The sequence below is a fragment of the Fundulus heteroclitus genome, chromosome 20 (assembly GCF_011125445.2).
Source record: "Fundulus heteroclitus isolate FHET01 chromosome 20, MU-UCD_Fhet_4.1, whole genome shotgun sequence".
Classification (NCBI taxonomy): Eukaryota; Metazoa; Chordata; class Actinopteri; order Cyprinodontiformes; family Fundulidae; genus Fundulus; species Fundulus heteroclitus.
The window spans coordinates 28,565,885-28,589,947 of record NC_046380.1 but is presented as its reverse complement, the minus strand read 5'-3'; the positions used below and the strand labels follow the sequence as shown (position 1 = coordinate 28,589,947).

General features: G+C 36.9%; 1 protein-coding gene across 3 annotated transcripts in view; it reads left to right on the top strand.

The window, feature by feature from the left end:
* Positions 1 to 23,566, top strand: part of cpne5b (copine Vb) — a 172,922-nt gene extending 149,356 nt beyond the window's left edge. For all 3 annotated transcript variants that reach the window (XM_036151206.1, XM_036151207.1, XM_036151208.1), the window contains 6 exons: positions 1,500 to 1,681; positions 1,969 to 2,096; positions 6,342 to 6,444; positions 11,748 to 11,805; positions 14,074 to 14,147; positions 17,132 to 23,566. In XM_036151206.1, coding sequence (XP_036007099.1) covers positions 1,500 to 1,681; positions 1,969 to 2,096; positions 6,342 to 6,444; positions 11,748 to 11,805; positions 14,074 to 14,147; positions 17,132 to 17,323 — 737 coding nt within the window. In that variant the 3' untranslated portion in view covers positions 17,324 to 23,566. The remainder of the gene's footprint in view (positions 1 to 1,499; positions 1,682 to 1,968; positions 2,097 to 6,341; positions 6,445 to 11,747; positions 11,806 to 14,073; positions 14,148 to 17,131) is intronic.
* Positions 23,567 to 24,063: the final 497 nt, after the last annotated feature.

Here is a 24,063-nt window from a genome sequence, read left to right as displayed (position 1 = left end):
TGATTTAGCATCCTCTCACACTTCTCCAGTAGCTAAAGAACCACATAAATCAGCAACAGTGCAGCGACCAACGTTAGTTCTTTAAATGAACAAAATCTAAAGTTTTAGTTGCCAAATTCTGGTTGAGTTGACACAATGACCCTCTGACATCTACAAGGCAAGTAGCCAGATCATAAGGTGCCAAATGAAAACACTGAACATAAGATGTTTGGTTAACATTCCTGTAAGGAAATTATTACGTATCATACATTTTACCCAGCAAGTCGTAACCTCTCCTTACCTGTGAAGACCCAGCATTATTGTCCACTACTGCTGGCTTCTGCTCTCCCTGCTTCTGTTCTTTCTATTGTGGCAATAAAGATTTAGTTTGAATATGTGGAAAAGCACAATGAGAACAAGGTATACACAGAAATTTAAAAGGTTTGTGTTTATTCTCACCATCAACTAACTAGCAAAGGATGCAACACAGAGGTAACAATAGTACTCTTGTTAACTAGCTTAACATGGTATTAACGAGTCATCATTTAGCTAAAATTATCTGCAACAGCGTTACTCAACTTACACGGTTTATTTAGGAAAAAAAAAAGTTCAAAGTTTTCTGCCTGGGATCCATGGAGCTTGCTTATAGTGTGTTAAAAGACAGCTCTAAAAAACACATTACCACATGTAAATAATGGATTAAAAAGTTGTAGCGGCTGAAAAAAGTGTGTATGTGTGGGGGGGGGAGCACAGATTGAAAATATGGGGGGTGGGGGTACGTCTCCCACCCGTACCCCCCGTCCGTTACGCCCATCCACAAGTGCAGTGAATACAGCTTACGACTGCCATGCCAAAATACATGGTTAAACTCAGATTTAGCATGTGCACTTTATAGTGGATTAGTTCCGGTTCTTAGGAACTACCTGAGCAGGTCCCCACCCAGAGACATATTTCGGAAGAAGGCCCAGAAGAAGGCCCAGCAGAGACTGCACTTCTTGCAGCAACTCAAGAAGTACAACCTTCCACTAGAACTGCTGGTCATTGTCCACACTGCCATTATTCAGTCTGTCTTGTGCTCATCCATCACTTCTTTGGTTTGGCTCACCCACAAAACAGGACAAGTCCAAGCTTGGACGCACAATTAGGCCTGTAGACAGGATCTTCAGTCCCTGCATCCAGGACTTGTACAGGTCCAGGGTCAGGAAATGAGATGCTAACATCTTTGCAGACCCCAGACACCCTGGACACTTTTACCTTTAGGTTTTTACTACAGAGCGCTATTTGCTAAAACTACCCGCCACCAAAACAATGTCTATTCCCAGGCTATAGCTATGGTGAAGACTTAATAGTCAGGGTACCCAGATCAATACTATACATATTTGTACGGACTTCCCTTGACTTTCTCTTTTTGTTAAAAAAAACAAAAACAAAAGAACTGTATATCTACATATTCACAAGATAACATTTATTTTTATTACACAAAATTGACAATTAAAGCTGATTAAGTCATTTATCCACAGGTAATCCCTCGCAGTCTACTTCACTGCACTACATGAACCCCTACCAGCTGAACGCCTATGCCATGGCCCTGAAGGCGGTGGGTGAAATCATTCAGGACTACGACAGCGACAAGATGTTTCCAGCTTTAGGCTTTGGAGCAAAACTGCCTCCTGATGGCCGAGTGTCTCACGAGTTCCCACTGGTGAATCTCCTTTCACTCATAATAACACCATTCAGTAGATTTTTCATACAATCAAATGTTTGTAATGGATTTTAAATAACCCTGATAATGATGATGATGATGATGATGATGATGATGATGATGATGATGATGATGATGATGATGATGATGATGATGATGATGATGACGTGCACGTAACCAATATAAGACATCTAATATGAAACAGTTTACAGAATTGTATGTTTCGCCTTTTGTAATTGTATCTATTATAATGAAATACCTTCTTTTTGTTTTTGGATAATTTTCAGAATGGAAACATGGAAAATCCCTATTGCAACGGTATTGAGGGCATCCTAGAGGCATACCATCAAAGTCTGAAGACAGTGCAATTATACGGGCCAACCAATTTCGCCCCTGTAGTGAACCATGTTGCCAGGTGTTGAACCACTTGTGATGTTTTCACTTTTTTATTGTTATTGTTTGTGGACCACTGTGGAGCCATCCTTGTGCAGGGTGTCAACGACAGTCTGCTGGACTAAACGTCAACTCTGTCAAATCAGTATTTAGTAGAAAATGAAATTAAGATCTAAATCAGTTGAGCCATAACAATTACAATTGGAAAAAACCCAACAACAAATAGCTTATTATACATAGCTTTGTGTAATGAATTAGCAGCTTTCGTTTTAATTTGATTGACAAAAATGAATTAACTTTTCAGTGAGGTATTGAGATCCACCTGTAACTGTGTGTCATTTTTGTAGTTAAGTTCCATTATTAAAATTGTTAGAAATAATGCATCATAAAATTAATTTGATGGAACCCATATTCAGAGAGAACTGGTCACGTAGCTATTACCACTGTTAAGACAACATCAATTATTCAGATTTTTTAATTAGATTAAGCAGTCTCAATAGTCATCAAAAAGCATTTTTAGATTTTAAAAATAGGAAATATGTGTTTATATTAACATTTTTAGGCGTTTTAAGCTTTTACTTCCTTTAGATTTCTGTTTTTTTGAGCAATTTTTGTCCAGTTGAATACAATAAATATTCTGTAATGTCCATAAAAATGTAGATCTATTGTCACATATCGTGTGTGAGCCAGATGTCATTATTGAGGCTGATATCAAAGACTGACATTTAGCAGAAAACTGTCTAAAATGTGTCACAATCTGAATGGATTCTTTTAAAGCAGAAGCATAATTTCAAAATGTATATTAAATGTATATTTAGATATATAATAAATTTTATTCTCACTAATTTGGACTACAAATAAAAAATAAACAAGAGATATTTCATCATAGTCGGACAACATTTCCACAAGTCGGCACAAGCTCCAGATTACTAACATTCCCCCAGACGTTCTCCAGGTGTTAAAACCCATTAACACCTGACACTAACATCTGCTGCATGCTGTCTGATTATTTCCAGACTGAATACAGGGTGTGAACAAACTTGAGGTCAGACTCGTTCAAATAATTTGCAGAACTGGTTGGTAAAACTTTTAGTTTTAGTTTAAGCAGTCTAAATGCAATCCATCCTGAGACAAACTGAAGGACCACCCACACTGACATGACTCCCCTCAAACAGCATTGTTGAGAGGCCTTCTGTTTTACAGAAGTCTGCAGCAGCTTGGCACAGCTCTGTCACGAACAGCAGAAAAAGGCAAAAGACCTATAAATCTTATTCTTTTTTACTCCTGCTCAACTTCCCTTGAGTCTGAATACCAACTTAGAAAAGGTGATGTCTTTGAGAAACCTTGGGTTACCGCCTAAGCCCAAATGACCCGGTACCGGGCCTAGAGGGCGATGCCCATTTTTCACCTCCTCTAAAAATAGTTCAGATGTGGTCATATTGTTTTCTCTCTGGTCTCTCCTAGGTTTTCAAAAAGACTTTTAGTGTTTTTTTTAGAAGAAACTTCAGTCGGGCTAAAAATATTTGATTATTTTCTTTGTTTAATTACAAATTAATCAAAGACAGTAACATTGTGAAAGTCCTTCCACTGGAAAAAATATATATAAGTCATATAGAGCTGGACAATATGGCCAAAGATTATATTACAATATACTTCTTAATTTTGGTTGATACAATATAATTAGAATATTGATATAAAGATGGCCAAGAATGCCAACAACAGGTGTCTGTACAAGCTTATGACAAATATTTTACTATCTTTATAAAACTCCTCCAATATAGCATTTCAGAAATATTTGCTTTAAAAAATAAAACAGATAAAACAGTGATAAATGCTGTTATCAAAGACTAATGTATACTGAAATGTCATAACCCCGTTATATAATACAGTTATATCGCAATATATTTTGGTATTGAACTATTGTCAACACCTAATGACTCACCCTTACATTGGCACCAAAATGTTGCATTTAGACCTGATAATTGTGGAGCTATTATTTCAGGTCCAGGCGGAAATTGCTTCTGAAATCCTCAACATAGCTGCCACATGTTTAAAACTTAGTTTCTTTTGTACTATGTACATTAACCAGTAGTACACACCATACTGTAGAGTCTCTGTTTAGGAACATGTTCCTTCAGTGTTTTGAAGACATAAAATACAGAGAAACACATAATCCCCTTTTACCGCTACTTAAATTTAGTATCAGAAAACTGAGCAAATCCTACAAGAATGCACTCAGCTCAAAGATAATTTCATCCCCAGATGTAATGCTGACTTCTGACACAATATGAACCATTATTCATGATCTGAGTTGAGAAAATAGTAAAGGTTCCGTAAACAGCTTTGTCAAAATCAGAACTGCTTTCAACTCATCTACAATGACAGAAGTATTTTTTTTATCCTGTACAAATTTGGATTCTTGGACAACCCTGCTCCCCAAGTTTATGTCATTGATCAGTAAATATCAGGATGCAGTGTGGGTGAGACATTTCTCTCTGTAGTATGTAGTTTATTATGATCATGGTGGTCATTGTAAAATCATCCCTGTCAATCAAATGTCATTTATATGCAGTTTGGTCACTTCCTTTCACATCTGACATGCATAATAAATGTGTGTGGACCAGCTCAAAGCTGCCAGAAAACTGCCAACAAGGAGTTTTACTGCGGTGCTGCTTAATGGGTTAAAATCACCCGCATCTTGTGCGCTGCTGTAGAGCCCTGTCTCGCAGTCTGCTTTAGTTTTTTCTCATTTATTGCTCTCCGCTAAACCACGCAATTCAGCTCAAGAGTGTTGCAGCAAAAATACGACTATAAAAATGTGACTCAAGTTATTTTTACCATATTAATGTCTTAATAATGTTGTTCAAGCGTCTGAATGTGTTGCGGTGTTAACGATATTTCCACAAGACTGAGGGACGGTTCAAGGCCGAGGGATGTTTATTTGCATGTAAAGTGGCTAACTGAGATCTGATTTCAACCTAGATGTTGAATGGTGGTTGGTAGGCTTGTCTGCATACAGCTGCATCCACCTGCTTGCATATTTACCCAGGTCCAGTGTCATTTTGGACATAAGCCCTGTCCGGCACAAAGAAATGTTGAGAACTGGGGCACAATTTAATTTTTTTTTTTTGCAAAAATGTAAGAAATGGATATACTTTAATAGATATGCCAAATTAAACTGTGTCAAAGACTCTATGTGGTCTGTAAATGCAAGCCATTATGTTCTCTCCATAAGACAGGGACTTTCTCTGCTCTGTATAATTATGTTGTTGGTCATCTCAGTGAAATGTTCTGCTGGGGAGTCGCAGGCCATGACTTTCACCCTATCAAAACATCGTTAATAATCAAGCACATCCATCTAATGGCAACAGCCCATCCCTGGCAGTGTCCTCCCTCAGCAGGATTTTGAGCCCTGGACGCTCTGGCAGGCTGTCTGTAATTTGGAGCTCTTGCCTTGATGAGGACATCTGGTCTCAGAATGAGAAAAGGAGCCATCCCTTTGATTCAGTTCGCCAGAAATGCTAGTTAATTTTAAAATAATAATCAAATTTGGAAAACAAGCCAAACCAATTTTATGTTTTGTCTTATCTCCTTCAAACCACAAAACAAAAAAACAAAATAAAACTTGTTTTATTGTTTGGAGATGGGTTTTTGTTTGTTTGTTTTTTAATAAATTGTACTTTTAAAACTACAACAAGCCATACAGCTTGTCAATAATTAAGATCTGCACTAAAGCACCAAATGTTGTTTGATTTATGCACTTAATCCTTGAATTGAATTATGAAAACCTTGCTTTAGACATCGTTGTTTGAACATTTCCTTTTTCCAATGACAGCTCAAGAACAGCAGTAATATTACAAAGCATTTTTCATTTGATGTTGTGTGAGGAAATGTCAAAAGCAGTGAAGTCTTCCCGTGAATTTGAATTGTGTATTTGTAGTTTAGATGACTATAGCAGAAATCGGAGGCAACCGGACTTTTACCCAGTTCTTTCTGAAAAGTTTTGACACTTATCCAGGAGTCGTTGTCAATTGTAGTGGCTCGCACTTGAGCAACAGAATTGACAAAGACTCCTGGATATGTGTTGAAATGTTTTCAAAGTCTGGTTGCGTCCGATTTAAGCCTGTTTGCTGTTGCGATGACACGGATAACAGAGTTTGCACAGGTATTGAGAAGACTATATGAGGTAATCTTAATTTCAGGCTTCTTTTGAACTGTTGTGAATAACAAATGATCTTCTAATGTTTGATTTTGTCTGTGTATGCAGATATGCAGCGGCAGTGCAGGATGGCTCCCAGTACTTTGTCCTCCTAATCATCACAGATGGTGTCATTTCAGACATGGCCCAGACCAAAGAAGCCATCGTAAATGTAAGAAGTGAAGGCAGTTATTTTTTATTTCCTACACCGTATGAAGCGAGACACATCCAAGGATACAGATTTGAAGGCACTGGAGCTATGTGTTAAGGCAGAGGCAGGTATTCATTTTTTTGGTAAAGGGCCACCTGGCTTGTTGATGGCCAGATCCTCTGCTGAAGTTACTCTAAAAAAACAGTATGATGAAAAACTGCTGGTAACAATAGTCATTGCGATTTGATAAAACATGCTATTGAAATATGGACAACTAAAGCTTTATATTATCTAGTTTTAAACAATTATCATTTGCAAAAACAGTTGTGATAAAAAGTGTACTATTCTATTTAATTGTATCATTAGTCTCATGTAAAGTAATGCTGTAATCCTTTAGAACAGCAATCTGTTCTGAGAACTGTTTTACCTTTTGCTATGTTAAATGAATACTGCAAGAGAAAGGCTGAATGATGTTAGCTACTTACATTTTGATACAATTGCTTTCAATACTCTCTGACCCTTAAAACATCTTGGGCACAAACATATGTTCCAGGTGTAGGAATCTGTCACAGGGAGCCTCCTTCAACCATGCTGAACATCTTATTGGCAAGCAAAGGGTGTATGTATGACAAAGGGAAATACAAACGCAATATTGCAGTCCAAGAGGTCCTTTGAAATAACATCAACACAAACATTGATATTATGAAGATGATGTGTTGTACTGCCTTTCCATAGAAGTCCAACTACGAGACGGTGTTAATGAGCTATCCACCTTATTTAAAAAAAAAAAGTTTGTCTTTTTTTAGAAATAAAAGCAGCACTTATAAATTACCTTGCAAGAGAACACTTGATTGCATGTTAAATTGTAAAACCTTTCATTTACCACCATAAGCCAATCTATGTAAATGGATGTGCTAAGGTGTATACAACTGCATGGTAAGGATATTAGTAGTAGATTAAAGTCAATTTACATTTTTATTATATGCAAATACTTCTGAAATGTTGGTATATACATTTAAAAAACAATGTCATGGATGTAATTATGTTGTTGGTCACTTCAAATGCTTGTATATATATATTTAGATAGATAGATAGATAGATAGATAGATAGATAGATAGATAGATAGATAGATAGATAGATAGATAGATAGATAGATAGATAGATAGATAGATAGATAGATAGATAGATAGATAGATAGATAGATAGATAGATAGATAGATAGATAGATAGATAGATAGATAGATAGATAGATACAATAACTTGTACAAAATCATCACTGCAGAAAACTGTTTGTTTTGGTCAAGGACTTAAAAAAAATTCACATTTACCAAAAGCATTAGCTGACATTTAAAAGCCAAGACAAAAGCAGGTAACCCAAAAAAATCTAAAAAGCTTAAATGATTATCAGTCCTTTTTGTTATTTTCATACCAATCCAGACACAGCAGGAGCTTTGCATAAAGAACAGCTGTTCAGCAATATGCAGAAAAAGGCCCTTGAGCCATAGTTTCATGTAACAGTCTCAAAAGTTTTTAGAGCAAAAGAGAAGATATACAGTATTTGTTATTTCTTTCAGTTACAGATGATTACCTTTCTACCAAACACTATATGTTATAGATATTTAAAAGATTTTAATGTGTTTATGAATACAGCATAAAAATAAATCTAGTCCCCTGAGGCTTTTCTGAAACTCGTCATGTATTTTTTTTCCCTTCTTTCAGCTGTAAATAGCAGATGTCTGCTACTTTTTTTTTTCTTTTTCTTTAGCGTCTCCTTCTTTTCTCCACTCTTCCTGCACCTTCTTCAGCCTGCCACAGGCACAGAACACCCAGCAGACTGGATTTAAAGGGAATTTGCGACTGTTAATCGAAACATTAGAACAGCCACACCTTCCTTTTAAGATCTTGCCTGCTGCTCTATCTCACGGCCTCCAGCCCTGTGGACTCCTGATGCACGCTGCTTTCCGCTGCTCTTCCTTTTTACTCTGCATTGCTCCTGGATGAGAGAGAACAGGTTGCTGGGGTCATGCATATATATTCCTGAAACTAAATCGTGCTCCATTGCAAGTTTCACAAATGAGTAGAGGAACTTTTAGATTCAGAAAATCTAAAAGTGCTCAACTCTTCATAAACATCTCAGCACTAGAAGTGTTTAGTTAGGTTGTGAGCATGAGGCTGGTGATTTTTATCTATGTCCATACATAAAAACAGAGCACATTCAGCCTCTACCTCTACTCACTTCTTGGTTCTCTTTTCAGCTGAATTTCCTCTCCCTCTAAGAAATCGTAGAATCCATTTCCTCAAGGGAATTTTCTGGCTCTGCATATATACCAATCTAATATCTTGGTCTTCTGTCAGATTTTTACACTGCATCTGATTTTGTTTCTTCCTTTCTCATGTTGTGTTACATTTCTGTTCTTTAAGCTCTCCTAATTATAGGAATCTGTAAATTGCATGGCACTTCACAACCTTTTAAATTCATATCCCGTGTGTTAGGGGAAGTAAATAGGTATTCATTTTTCTTCTTTTAACAAAGTAAGTATGGGATACACTGTTTTAAAGTTAAGATATAATGCACAGTTTGTCTTGTTTAAACCACAAAGTTAACAGGATTTATTGGAATTTCATATGATATACCGAATAAATAGGGCACAATTATGACATGAAAGAAAAACAACACCTTTTTTTTCCAAAAATAAAAAGCTAAAATGTGATGTGCCTTTGTATCATCCTTCTATAATTAATCATTTAGCAACTTTTGTTGCACTCACTGCCACAATTCTTTGGGGAAATGCTTATGTAAGCTTAGTCCATCTATTAACTGATTTTTTTTTCCTATCGTTCAACAGAATCTGAATCAAATAAATTGTTCATCACCAGACTTCTGCAAAACTTGTTAAAATAATGAGGATGCAACAACAGCATTTAAAATGGCTATTTTACATGGCTTTTAAATGGACACATCCAAAACATGCAGGACCGCAGCAGTTGAAGTTCAGACTTGGACAACACTTAAAAGATAAATTCATTAAAAATTGAAATGTTTAGGTTCATTTTCCTGCTGGAAGGTAAACCTTTTCCCTGGTTTCAAGTCTTTTGCAGCCTCTGACAGGTTTTCTTCCAGGATCCCCCTTCCATCAAGTCTGCTGAAATTCCCTATCCCTGCTGAAGGAAAGCACTCCCCTCAGCATGATCCTGCTGCCACCACAGTAAGAGTGACGTCTTCAGGGTGCTGCTAATTTTGAGTTTTGCCTATAGTGCATAGTGTATCAACCCTCAAGACCTGAGTGGTCTGGTGGGTTGTAATTTGATTGGCTAAAAACCGCTTGACTCGATCTAGTCCTGATTGCCTTGGCTTGAGTCACCAGAAGGTCAGGACATTCGTAGGCAAATTTATGCAGCAGAATTTTTACAGGCAAATTTTTGCAGGTGTAATTTTCACTTGCAAATTTAAAGTTACAAAAAAATCTAATAATTGCACAGGTTAAAAAAAAATCTATGAATTCAATGTCTAAAAAAGTCTGATTCTATTGAGACCATATTTCTTCCATGTGGCATTCCAAAGTCCTCCGTGTTCACATATGAGTCGTCCAATTTTCCTCGAATAGACGTTTCACTCCATAAATTAATGAGGTCTAACATCTGGCTGTCCTTCCACTGAGCAGTACTGTGGCAGGCAGCTGGTGTCTGTCTTAGTAATGCTAACTGCTATCATTTCCAGCCGCCGGCAGCACAAAGTTGAGACAAATGTTGACGGAAAGTGACATCAAAGTTGCACTTAAATCTGCTTGGGTTGTTCCCACTGGAGTCACATTCCAAAACATCAGTTACGAATAAGATTCAGGACCACATATGGAAGTAGCTCCAATCTGATCTGAAGGTTCCCACTGGTTCTAAAAAGCCTGACCTGGTCATTTGACCCCCAAAGATTAGATGTGGGCCCCTTTTACCTGCATTAGCTTTATGTTCGCACACAGTTTTATAAACTTCAATTTTGGCCTCATCTAATCAGAGCTCACTCAGTGTTACCATAAACTTCCTTTTATGCTTCTTAATCATAGATTCAGGTGGAGGGTTCTGAAATATGTTTATAGTTTAACGCTGCTTTAAACTTCTCCACAGCTTAATCCCTGCACTGCTTCATGATCTCCATGACCAGCTGTGTGTTCACTGATCCTTTCTCTTACAAACCGTCCAGGCCTTTACATAACAGCTGGGATTGTTCTGGGATTAAGTTACAAAAGACTTGACTCTATTTAACAATTAGGTGACACCCGAAAGCAATCAGTTCACTTTATTTATGTATATCAAACAGGAGGAAGTCAATACAAATACAGTACATGCCACACTTTTTTACTTGTGAAACATTTCAAAGTGATGTGTTGTTTTGCTTTCACTTCATAATGACGCTTTAGTTTGTGTTGGTCTATCACATAAAATCCAAATAAAATTCATAGAAGTTTTGGTTTCTCCTGTGAGCTGATTTACACTCTACCATGGTCCGAAACAATAACTGGCAATTCTGTCAGTTGTTTGTTTCCATAATGAAAACCAAACCATTGTCTTATTTGACTTGAGGTTTGAGTTGGGAGTAGATGGGCAGGTGAACGGAGACAGTGGCTGTAATTATTTGACCTAGCACCTCCGTCCTTCCTTCCTCTCCTGGCTCATCCATCTGCTGCAATATAAGACGTATTCAAGCTTGCTGCCAAGAAATTTGTTCTTTTTTTTCCTCCAAGCCTACATGTCGACCAGCCATTTGTCCCCCCCATACTTCTCTTTTTATAGGTGAACACACTGCTGAGGCAGACTGCTATTGTAAGATAAGATCATAATGTTCTTAAGGGGGAATAAAACGACTTATCTGAGTGACTTGCTATGGTTAGATTGGTTGTGTAGCTGTCAAAGCATCGTCAGCTGAAAAAAATAAATCTGCCCCTGCCTTTCAAGTTGCACTGTTACTACAAGCAGTCAGTTTACTCCTCCATCTAGAGTCCAATAACTAACATTTAGTGTCCTGCTCGTGTTGTAATGGGGTTCAGTCATATCAAAAATATGTTAAGGTCAGTAGCATTTCAGGAAACGTCAAAAACAAGCTTAAAAAACACAATGTCAATGTATTAAATTCTTAATCTTTCTGATATTTCCTCAATATCAATAAATCGGTTTTCTTTTACTTAAATTGAGGGTCATTCATCATGTCAAATGTTAATATGCAACATTATTGTAATCAGATGGTGGCAACCTCAGACCAAGGAAATTTGCACATAGTGTTTTTTTCAGGGAACCAATTTTTCATATGTTTTGTATTCTGGTTACTTCGCAGGCTGCCAAGCTTCCTATGTCCATCATCATTGTAGGAGTGGGTCAAGCTGAGTTTGACGGTAAAATAACTTTAGTGTTTTTATAAACATATAGCACCTTGCCAAAGTGTTCATACTCTTTAAACCTCTTGCTACAACCTGAAACTTTAATGTATCCTTTAAGATTAAAAGTCAAATATGAACAAAAAGTAGCAATTAATTGTGAAGTGGAAAGAAAGCAAGAATTCCCAGAGTTTAATACCGCTATCACCATATGGCCAAGTGTTCATGGCAATGTGTATTTCTAATTCTCCGCCACACATGGGATGTTACATTCTACTAAAGAGTTACATTTTGTGCCAGAACACCTTCTAAGATGTTTGCTGTGTCCACTACAAAATTATGGCAAACTACAAAGATGATTTTTTATTTATTTTTTTAGGCTTTAGGATATTAGTGGCTTTTTTCTTGACACTTTTTTATTAAACATACAGGCCAGATTTGTTTTCTCATCTGAGCTTTGGATCTCTGAAGCTCTTCCAGTGTTACCATGGGTCTTCTGGATGCTTCGCCGATTATCTCTTTGTCAGTTTACAGTGGACGTCAACATCTTGGTAGGCTTCCACTTGTTCTATCCTCTTTTCACTTTTGGGATTGAACAGTGCTCAGTGAGATATTAAAAGCTTGGGTTATTGTTTTTAAGCTTTCCCCTACTTCTCTTCAACTTTATCCCTTAAATGTCTGTTGTTATTAATGGTTTTCATAAAACTATTTTAAAAATAATGTTCTCTAATAAACATCTGAGGCCATTGCAGAACAGCTGGATTTATACTGAGATAAAAATGACACATAAGTGGACACTTTACTCAACTAGCTGATAACTAAGGGAAATTGGTAGCATTGTATTTTTACACAAATACACACCACACAAATTTGTGTTAGCAAAACATATTATTTTTCTTCCACTTCACAGTTTTTTGTTGTTATATCAATGACATAAAGTCCCTGTATTTCAAAGTGTGTAAATGTAATGTAACACACTTTGTTAAAAATGCAAGGATTATCAATACTTTTGCAAGGCACAATGTGAGTGTTACGTTCTATCAGTATTTGGGTTTTGGTTGTCATTTGTTTGCGTTTTAGTTCATTTCTTTGTGTTAATTGGTGTTGGAAAGTTACTGCTGTATTCATTATTTTAGGTTTAGCTTATTACTGCTTTCTGGTGTTTTTTTATTTGTATATTCTAGTTTATTCTCTTAGTATTAGTCCTTTTCCCTTAGTTTTCAGTTTACTTTGTGTGTAGCTTAGTTCATTGTGTGTTAGTTAGGCTCCTTCTCTGAGTTCCCCTGCTCAGCACTGTCATCTCCTAGCTGTTGCTGGATCCAATGCCATTCTCCACTCTTTCCTCAGTAAATAAACTAACTGGTTTACAGAGGTTTTTTTTTACTGGTTCCTTCCTGCTTTGTGTAATGCTGCACTTTATTTTGCAGATACAGCCTTCTACAGGCTTTTCTATGGCAAGAGGCAAACAGAAAAATACAGCCACTCTCATTGCAAAAATCTGAGTAATTCAATATAATTACCCTGTACTGAGTGGCAAAGATAAACTAATTTTAGCATTTTAGCTAGGATATGTCTGATGCATGGTTGTCTCCAGAGAAACAAGAAAAGATAAAAGAGACAGGACGTTTTCTGTATAAGCCTGCTTTTATCTAAAGCACACTGACACTTTGTCACTGGCTCATGTCAGCTCTCACTTTGTTCAAAGGTTGAGGTCGTAAAATATTCAGAATATGGCAAAAATATACAGTACATACAAATACTTCTAGAGTACCGGTTGACAGAACAGGAGAACTGCTCAGAATGCTTTATTAAGATTAAAACCCATATATATATATATATATATATATATATATATAGTGTGTGCGTACATATACATAAAAACAGACATCCTTCCTGGCTGTGCTTCACAGTGAAAATTGCAGTTCAAACCCGTCTAAATTTGAAGAGAAGGGAATGTGTAGGTGGATGCATACATAATTGCCAAAGAAATGGCTAAGGTTAATTGCAGGGTTTGCAATGTCTAGTGCTGATGATTTGAAATTGCAAAGTCTATAATAGAGGATTTATTAGGTGATTAGACCGACAATAAAGACTGCACAGCTTAACGTATTTTACTACATACAACATGTATTATTATAAATGTAAGATAATACATAGATACATTGACACCTAAGCCTTTACATGAGCATGGAGCAGCCTTATCTTGGTTGTTATGGTAGCTGTTTTTGAAGAGGTTTAACACCACATAATTCTGTGCATGCATGCTTGTGCTTTTCTGTCTTGCAGCTATGGTGGAGCTGGATGGCGACGACATCAGGGTCTCATCTCGAGGGAAACTGGCAGAAAGAGACATTGTTCAGGTGACTGTTCTCCAGAGTATGGAAGATATTGGGGCTTTATTCTCACAAACACAACATTATGGCCTAAGAAACTCTGTGGGTATTTTAATCTCCATTAGACGTAATTGCCAAGTGGTGAATTAGAATAAAAAAATGTTGCATAGAGACAAATGTTTTTTTGTTTTTCACTAACTAACATATTTCGTTTCACAAATGATCAGCAACAGTGCTTTCATGTTCCATAATTTTGACATTAGCATTTTGTTTACTGATGTGTGCACATCCTAAAAGATAATTTGTAACTACTCACAGATGATGACATAAATCTATTTTCTGTGAGTGCATGTGGGACAAAGCCTTGAAAATGTTTTGTTATGCATGCCACTCCAGGAAACATTATGTGTCGCACCTGTGGAGCTGTTTCAGCTGCAGTGAGTTGCCATCTGTCCACATCCAAAGTTTTAAAATTTAGGATTCAAGCAATTGTATGCTTGAACAGTGAAGAATGATGTGCATACTTTCTAAGCATTCTTTATAAATACAGAAGCTTCATCCCTTCCATATTTAAAACTACTGATAGACGAAGAGTTGTTTTGGGTTATTTTATTGTCTAAAATAGATCACAAGTGTAAATCTCATATAGCTTACCATGTTTACCTATAGGGCTATGTTGGTGTTTTTTAGGGATAAACTTACATCTTATCAGAAAGGTTGTCATATCTAAAACAGGCTTTATGAATTTTCAAAGAAATTAAGCCACATTTTGTGAAATTAATCCCTTTCATGTTTATGAAGTACATGCATTGCTTATAATGTACTACCCTTTTTAAATCGGGTGTATAGTGAAGAGATTTTGGGTGCCCCCAAGTGGGGAAACAATTGTACGCAGAATTAATCACAAAGTAGTGGTCACAAAGTCTGTCCTGCTCCTCAGCCTTCCTCCTCACCTTCCCTATAAGCATTCAACATGCCAAGGTAAGTGAATTTTCTGGGGTGCTGACAGAGTGTTAACATGGCGCAACACCAGATAATATAGTGTTAGTATTGAGGCGTTGCTGTGACATTTGAGTAGTACTTGCAAAGATTCTGTGGCAGTGACATATATGGGTGATATACATAGAACATAGCCCTCAGAGTCCACCACATTAAGTTGGTAATTCAATAGAGGGAGGAACTATGTTATCTGCGGGGAGCACCAAGTAGAGCTGCTTCTTCTCCACATTAAAAGGAGCCATGCATCTGATCAGGATTCCCCCTGGGTGCCTCCCTTTGGTGGTTTTCCGTGACATTCAGGCGTAGGGGTTGAACCCAAGACAGCTTAGTTGAGGGCTATAGCCTTTTTGGCTATATGGTGCCCCTGCTATTCATACTGTTTTTCATCCTTTATAATGATGGTCACTTCCTGTCTGCATGTCCCATGTGATCTGTATGTCCCCAGTTATCCCCTGACAGCTCTTTGTTTAGGAGAAGCAGCTGCATGTGGAACCGCACTAAAATGTGTTACAAGGCCGAATTATCTGTCAGGTTTGAGTAGTTTAAAGCTGGACCAAAACGCAGACAAGAGCTGGGGAGCTGCATAGTATTTGGGAGGGTAAAGGTTTGTTGAATCCAAAAGCTACAAGCTTATAGGCGATGTATAGGTAAGGACAAGGACCGGGCAGAAACAAGGAGCTGACAAGATAGGTGAAGCATAACAGATGGTCTGACAAAGGCAGCAAGGAGACTGGCAGGTTAAATAGGGGAGAGAACAAAGGGAATGGCAGGTGAGAATTAGTAGCACAGGTGACAGAAATGAGAGTGATAGAGTTGAAGGAGAGAGGGAGAGAGAGCAATGTGGTGGCAGGGGTTGAAGGAAACCAGAACTTAAAAATTGAATAAACAGAATATGACTAAATAAACTCACCAGCTAAACTAAAGGCAGGCAGGAAAATAAGGATCTCACAGACACAAGAATAAACAACTACAATCCTAATAAGCAGACAGCCGACTGATGACAAACTACATCTGAAGATAAAGTAAAAATGTGGAAAACATAAACAGACTGACAACATCACAGCAGACAGTGATAGCCCGTTAGGATTAGCTTTTGCAAACTGCTTGCAGTGACAACGTATTTCTTGCCGTAAGGAAAAACTCACACTTCTGGGTCCACAGATCGCTGCTGAATTGAGTTAATGTTTATGCCACCTACTGAACTGACATGGATGTTTTGATATTTCTTGTCAGCATTTCTGCTTCTCATCTAGATGAAGATTTTATTTAAACAAAAAACAATGTATCTGTTTAAAGAGGTCTGGTCACATTCTCTGACCATTAAAAAAAACTATATTCATCTTCAGATCAAACAATATACGGCACGCGTTCGTTGTAATAGTATTTAGTCTTTCGTTTAAGTGCTTGAGTCCTTTTTGAGCCTGACAAAAATTTTGTGCCAGGCACGTTCAGCAGATATAAACAATGTTGAGCTATCTACGGCAGTACCACAAAAAATTATGAAGATGGCAATAATTAAAGCTAGAATCTGTGATTTTTCTGGAAGTCCCTTTTTTTTAATTACTGTGCATGTGCAAGACCGTCTTACCTACTTTTCAGCATTTCAGGGGGATCGCTTAAAAAAATCTCCCAAATCCACTCTGGTCTCTTCTTATAAACATGAATGGGGTTTGCTTCTTGCGACTCTCAGCCATGTTCACACACAAAAGTGTTTTATGTCTCTAACAAATAGTGCAAAGACAAAGTGTAAACCACAGAAATAAAATGTAATAACCCAACAGGGCACTCTAATTTAATCGGAAAACCTTTGTATGCAACCAGAGTGACCTACTGCCGTATTGCTTGTCTGGGCCCCTTTGAAGTAATGTCAGAAGTAATGTAGTCAAAAGCTAAACGAGGATAAAAATATCATGTTTGAAGGAGCCAACAGATATATTGAGGCAAGAGTTTTAAATTATGCTTTTTGCTTTATCCGTTAAGCTATGTCTTTTCTGTCTGTTATTGTTCTTCAGTTTGTTCCTTTTAGAGATTACATGGACCGGACGGGAAACCACGTGTTGAGCATGGCGCGGCTTGCCAAAGACGTGCTAGCAGAAATCCCTGACCAGTTTATCTCGTACATGAAGACCAGAGGGATCAAACCCAACCCTGCACCGCCGCCATACACTCCACCTGGAAACACACACCATCACACACAAATCTGAGACCCTTCTGGTGGCTTTTCACTGAGGACAGCTAGCATGCAGCAGCCACTCAGAGTCCAGTGGGAACTCTCTACCTCCTGATTTTATTTTACTTTTTTTGCTGTGAACAGGAGACCAAGAAATGGGTGTAAAGTTTTGTGCTGTACCCCCTGTTGACTACAGAAGCAGTATTTTTTTTTTCTTTTATGGCTTGGGTTTTGTTTCTACTGTGATGTTTCTTTGTAGTCTCTCTTCAGGAGATGCTGACCCAACTTTTCAGGGCTTGCTGCTGAAAGCCTTTCGGGCAGTGACTGTTTCACGTCTACTTTTGACAGCAGGTTGATTCAAAGAGGTCATGTCGTGGTTGAACCTTGTGCCTGTCTGTGCTCGTTTCTCTAAGTGTATCAGGACATGTAAACTTGACCCAAACCCTGCTTGTCACTCATCAGTGTGGCCTAATGCAGTGATATTTTTTTAGCCACCTTCTCCTTCTCAAATACGTTTTTATATTAGGGGTTGATCTCCATTTCTGATAATGACATTTCCGATACTTTCCAAGTAACACCACCTACTTTCCTCTTTAATACTAAATGTTTGTATGAGCATGTCGTATGAGATTTATTTGCATTTTTTAAGAATGGCATGGATATTTGATATATTTAATTTTAAAAGTTAAATAAACCTAATCAATTTTAATTATTATTATTTGAGTGACTGAATTTAAAAGCTAGCACAACTACAATGACTGTACCCAATTGTTCGTATACTATCAGTTGGGGAGCTGCTAATCATTAACCTTGAGGAAGTCATTTATCCTTTTCAAATTTTTTTAGTCTGCCACCAACATTTTATATAAAATTCAAAGTTAAGTTTAGGGAAAATTGATTCCTATCACTTTGTTTGTGGGAGGTTTATCTAAAAGCCCATTGTATATCCACACAGATGTTTATGGAGCCAGACCAAGGCATAAATGTAACCATCAGGAGTCACACAAGAACAGCTGAATTCTCGTGTAGAAGACAGAGAGTAGTTTTTTTTCTCCTTCTGTTTATTGACAATGAGCATACTTTTAAATATAAACTGTTTCAGGACACTCATTCAAAAGATGTAAGTATTTAACATTTAAAATTACATTTTTAAATGTTTTCTTAGCTCAAAATAAGCAGCAAATGCGCTAATTGCATATAATACAGTATATCACCGCAGCTATAATGAAATCCTTTCTACTACTTTACAATCACATAGAAGCAGACCCAATTAAACTTGGAATCAATCAAATTTTAAGCTCTTTTTACTCTTAGAAGAGATTAAAGAGATAGGAAACACTGCCTAATGAGGACGCCTTCAAACCAGACTAAGATCACACCTCAATGTAAAAAAATAAATAAAAAATAAGTCAGAACAAGGATGGTCCCTATAGGTTTGTTAAGAGGTCATCTGAGGTACATCAAGAACACAGTGCTCTCTCCATTATTCACTTTGGGGTGTGAGAGTTCCCTGATTGCTGAAAATGCATAAATGCATAAAAACTTATACATTGAGATGATGGTTGTTCATCAAAATCATGTTGGTTACCCAACTGTGTCTATGGTCCATCCTGGAGGAGACTGATAGCAGCAGGGACCACTTATCCATGAGGTGTGGCTTGGTCCATTTTTTTGGTCATCAGAAAATCTGAGCACTACTGCTTCTTTTCACAGAGCAATCACTGCTCTGTCGAGAATGAAAAAGCCGGCACCGAATGGTCCCCAGAGAGCACCTGATGTATGCTGAAGTAGATAAGTTGATAATGGTCAGGTGTGACTGGCTCCGTCTTGAGGGTAATTGAAGGGAGAACAGAGACCTGAATCGGAGTGGCTAATGTTATGGTGGAAATTGTTTAACCAGGTTATGGTCTATAAGATTCTGTTCGCATCCTGAGTCAACAAGGGCCTAAGTTTGAAGAGTGCCAGCATAGAGCATGATGGCAGCTGGGAGAAGACACCTTAGTGGAAGTGTCCATCGGTATACCTATGTAGTCTGACAGACTCTCTTTTGGTGGGCTTGGGCAGGATGCAATGAAATGTCCAGTTTTGTCACAATATTTACATTCCTCCGAATCCTATGAGAGTTGCCGTTTCTCCTGTGAGTGTACCCGATTTGCACAGATTCACCTTGATTGAAGGACTGGATTGGTGGGATGGAGTGGGAGGGCTTCAGGTGAAAGTGGAATAAGAGCTTGTTTTGGAACTGAATTATCGTTGCCTTTTCTTGCTTTTATTTGAGGTTATCTATCCAGGTACCTAGGGAGCTTAGCTCATTTAATGGACTTTGGCTCACTTCATATTGCAATTTTGTGTTTTATTGTTTATTTAAAGAGCACGTTACAAAGTTGTCCAGAGGCTAAGGGTTCCTGGGTGTGCAGCAAATCAGCTGGTGAGTGGGCAGGGTCAGGGCTCGAAGTGGAAAGCTGTTTATGACGACTATGGAGACAGATGTATGTTCAAAAACATGTTGGACCGGGAGCCATTGGTAAGGAGATCTATATGAGAATTATGGTTGGGTATATACTTTCTCAGGTACGCTCAGCAGTGGTTGACCATCAGGCTCCAAATGATCGTCAGAGAGTTCTTTAAGTATTCTGAAGTAGATGAATTGATAACAGCTAGATGGGGGTGTAGTTCTCAGCCAAGGCCATGCCATAGTTCTGAAGCTTCTGGAGAGAAAACACAAGCACACCCAGCACAAACATACTGTAGTTCAAAACCAAGACATAAGCACTCCCTTTCCAAGTTAAGCATAGACATTTGCGATGATGTTGACCTTAAATCTATCTGTAATTTAGTTGCTCTGAATTTTGACTAAATTAATGGTTAGAGGGTTAGGGTTACAACTACGTAGATTATAGGTAAATACTGAAATGATATAAATAACTATAAATACTTTAGGTTAAGTTTAAGAGGTTATCTTTTTAAAATGTGTCAGTTATGAGCTGATATGTCAAACAGCCACCACACAGTAGATATAAAAAAAAACTAGGTTGGGTTTTGACAGGCCTATGGTTCCCGTTAGCAGTGCCTGTAGACAAGAACATAACATCTAAATGTGTCCTTAGAGATTTTATTTTATTTCAACATATTAAGAGGCTATTTAAGAGGATGGATTATTTTTGTATGATATTTAGGTTGGAGTTATGCAACCTAATATAATTTTACTGATCTGCCATGGACATATAATCCAAAATGCCACCGAGTACAATTGTACAACTTGTATTCTTCAGAACTCTATATGAGTAAAGTCATAAAGAGCATAACGACTATCTTGATGTAAAATAAGTACAAATCTTTTAAGTAAATTCTCAAATTCTACGACCTTAGTGGGTTTTCCCTTTTAGGTATATACGTTTGTACTGCTAATTTGTTTATTTTAATTTACATGCAACAATAACTATTAAAACTCCACCTGATTTCTGGATGAGTAAGTCAAAAAGTCCCCAAAAAGAAGTTTAATGGCACGTTATAGTCAGGTGATGTACCTCTTTGTTCTATTTTTTTTTAGCATGTTTGGATTGGATTACACTTAATAGCTCAGAGCAGCTCTCTAAAATAAGCTTGAATGTAGTATAGGGTTTGACTTAGCTAAAATATACATATTAAAGCAGGATGTTGGATGACATTGTGGCATTGCATTGCTTTACAGTTACTCATAAAATAGAAGGTTTCCTAAAGCAATGACTAGTGATGAGTAGCCAAACATCACTGGAGAGAAAGTTGTAGCTCAAGAAAGTATCATTTGTAGTCAGTCTTCAGAGTAAAAGCCATTATTTATTTTCTATGCAAATGAACTCATTAAAAAGTTTACAAAATCATATTAGTGGGAAAACTCTGTTTTCTAAAAGGGCCACAAACAGCAAACTATGACAATGTTTTTGATATTTTCTGGTAGTATCACAATAGTAAGCTCAACTAGTGCTAAGCCTGTGAACATAAAGACACCATATGAAAAAAAAAGACTGTCGCTGGCTACATTTCTAATTTACATATAAATGCTGAGTTTAGTTCTCCATAAGCGAGAAAGTTAACGCAATGTAATTTCAGAAGAAATCTTCTAATCATCTTCTCTCAAATGGACATTAATTAGGTAAAAGCAATTTGCCGCAGCTTTTGTTTTCTTTAGCATTAGTATATTTAGCACTATACTGAGTATTAGCCTGATGACTTTCAACATTGGACTTTGATCTTCAGGGGGACATGAAACCTTCTTTTGTTCAAAGTCAAGCTGTGGCCTGAGTTAAAAACCTTCCCCTTACAAGCAATATGAAAAGAAACTTACAAAGAATAGAGACAAGAAGACATTTTTTTCCTCTTTTATAGTTGTTTTAGTTTGCACCTTTTAATTGGCACCATAGAATGAGTTACAATGACGATTTTGCAGAGGATGTTAAGCAGTTGAGATGACAGAAATATGCAGCTAAACATGTTCCATTTTTTCCGCTCCTTTGCATGCAGACTTCAGTCAGAAATGTAGGTCAATGTAATGCTGAGATATTTCAGCATGATCCCTTCATCAGATTTCTACATTTGTCAAAATTGTGCTATTCTTTATGTGCCAATTACAGAGGCTCTGCGATTAGAGCAATGCTGATATTGTATTTAAGATTATTTTAAACAAGAAAATATATATACTGTATATTTCTAGGGGTATACGGCCACCACTTCTGAGACGTATGTGAATGCATGGAAATGTTGGAAGACAACTGAAGCACTACTGGTTGGAATAATCTGTTACAAGGGTAAAAACACTCCTCATGTGGCATAGGTATCCACAGCTCTGTTTTAATTATTAGAATTTTCTTTTGTACACATTTTCTTTCCAAAACACAAGAAAGAAAAATTTGCGTGATTGGAACAGATTTTATTTCAGGCTGTATTATCTTTTTGAAATGTCCTCTCAAACCTCATCTTTTTGCAGAAATGTGCTTGGTCCAGTGGCTTTTGTCTTTTGTCTTACTAACATAAAGTAATTGTAATGCACTTCCAATAATTACCTACTGCAGTGAAATTAGTAATATTAAATAAAAAAACATTTCTCTAGTTTGTGTCTAATCTAAAGTGGCTCTGATTGATAGACCATATAATGAAAGAGTACATGTTTCTTTGAAAGACATCAGAGCAACAAAGAAGCAGAATTAATTTGATTCAAAAGGCTTGTGCTCAAATGTTTAATGTAGCGAACTATAAAGGCCTTAATCATTTGAACAGCAGTCACTCCATCCTATTTAGTCCTGTCCTAATAGCAGAAGATGGATGGGTAAGGTTAGGAGTAAAGTAACGTCCGGTTTGAATAAAGAGTCAATTATTATAACTCCTTACTGGTACAAAAGTTTGCCTTCACATCTTTGAACATGTCAGAAACACATTTTATAGAGTAACCACAACTAGTTTGGCCTGATAATGAACAAGATTGTCTTGTTAAGAGGAAAGTGTGAGTTCCTCTAAGTGTGAGTTCTAGGATTTAAAGTTGTTGAATTTTTAATAACTATCTTTTCTGTTGTTTTGCAGCTTTCTTGGGTTAGGATCTTAGATGATTTCAGCAAAAGACTGTCCTGGGCTTAAACAGTCCCTTTCACAAATGAAAGCACATTTTAAAAATGCTTTATAAAGAAAAAAAAAAAACATTTTTAGAAGAAGAAATCTCCTTCAGCCATTCAGATCTAATCTCTAAAGAGTAGGCTAACTGTAAAGGTTTTTATATATTTTTTGGATGATTGCTGTCTTAAAAATATTTGTTACATTTTTTAGAACATTATGAAAAGCCATTGATCCTTTTATCCTATCAAGCTCTAAAATTATCTTTATCAAATGCATGTTGTTTGTATGCCTTCTTCTATAGGAGAAAAAAATATATACAGCCCATACGGATTACATGCATTTCTGCACCAAACATTTCACTGAATATGGACTTTAGGTATCTCTTCTCTCTTGTGCCTGACTCCTGAGAAATGTCCCGTATCACCAGTTGTTATGAAGAAAATGAAAAGAAGCTGTAGCTAGTTTGCATGTTACAGTTAACACCCTTTTTTTATCTGTTTATCATTATTTTCGGTCTGATTCACCTGTTTATATCTCTATTATTTAAATATCTTCAGTTTTCTGTTTTGCATGACTCTGCTTCACGTTTCAAGGGTTTTTATTGTACATGAATAGTGTCATATGGTGGGTTGTGAAATGCTTTGTATTGGATTGCCTTAAATCAAAATTATTAAAAGCTGACTACTTTTATAAATGCTTGTGAAGCGTTTGTTTGATGTCCTTTGTCGGTACTGCAGTTTTGTGGCTTTGAATTAGCAGAGAAAATGAAGTCTCACACTGTGTTACCTGTTTGACAAAGCAGCAGGCTGCAAGACAACTAATTAAGCCTGTGAGTTAGATGTTATAAAAAATGCTATATTCTGGAAAACAGTTGCAAACTTATTTGCTTCATTGTAATTGCATTACTTTCCTTTGTGCTTTCCCTGACTTCACAAAAAAACTCAACTTTTACTTCTTAGAAATGACTCGTTATACTTTCCACAAACATTTTATAATGGCATTGTTTTATTCTTAATATTGCAATACCCTGCATTCTTATTATTCAAGTGCATATATCCTAATTTGTACTACATTTTCTTTTCAGTTGTGCTTAGGCTTGTGTGAAACACACAAAAAGGAAAAGACAAAACACAAGACAAGTTCATATTTAGCATCAGTGATCACTAGCAATAAAGAAATAAAGTTTTCAAC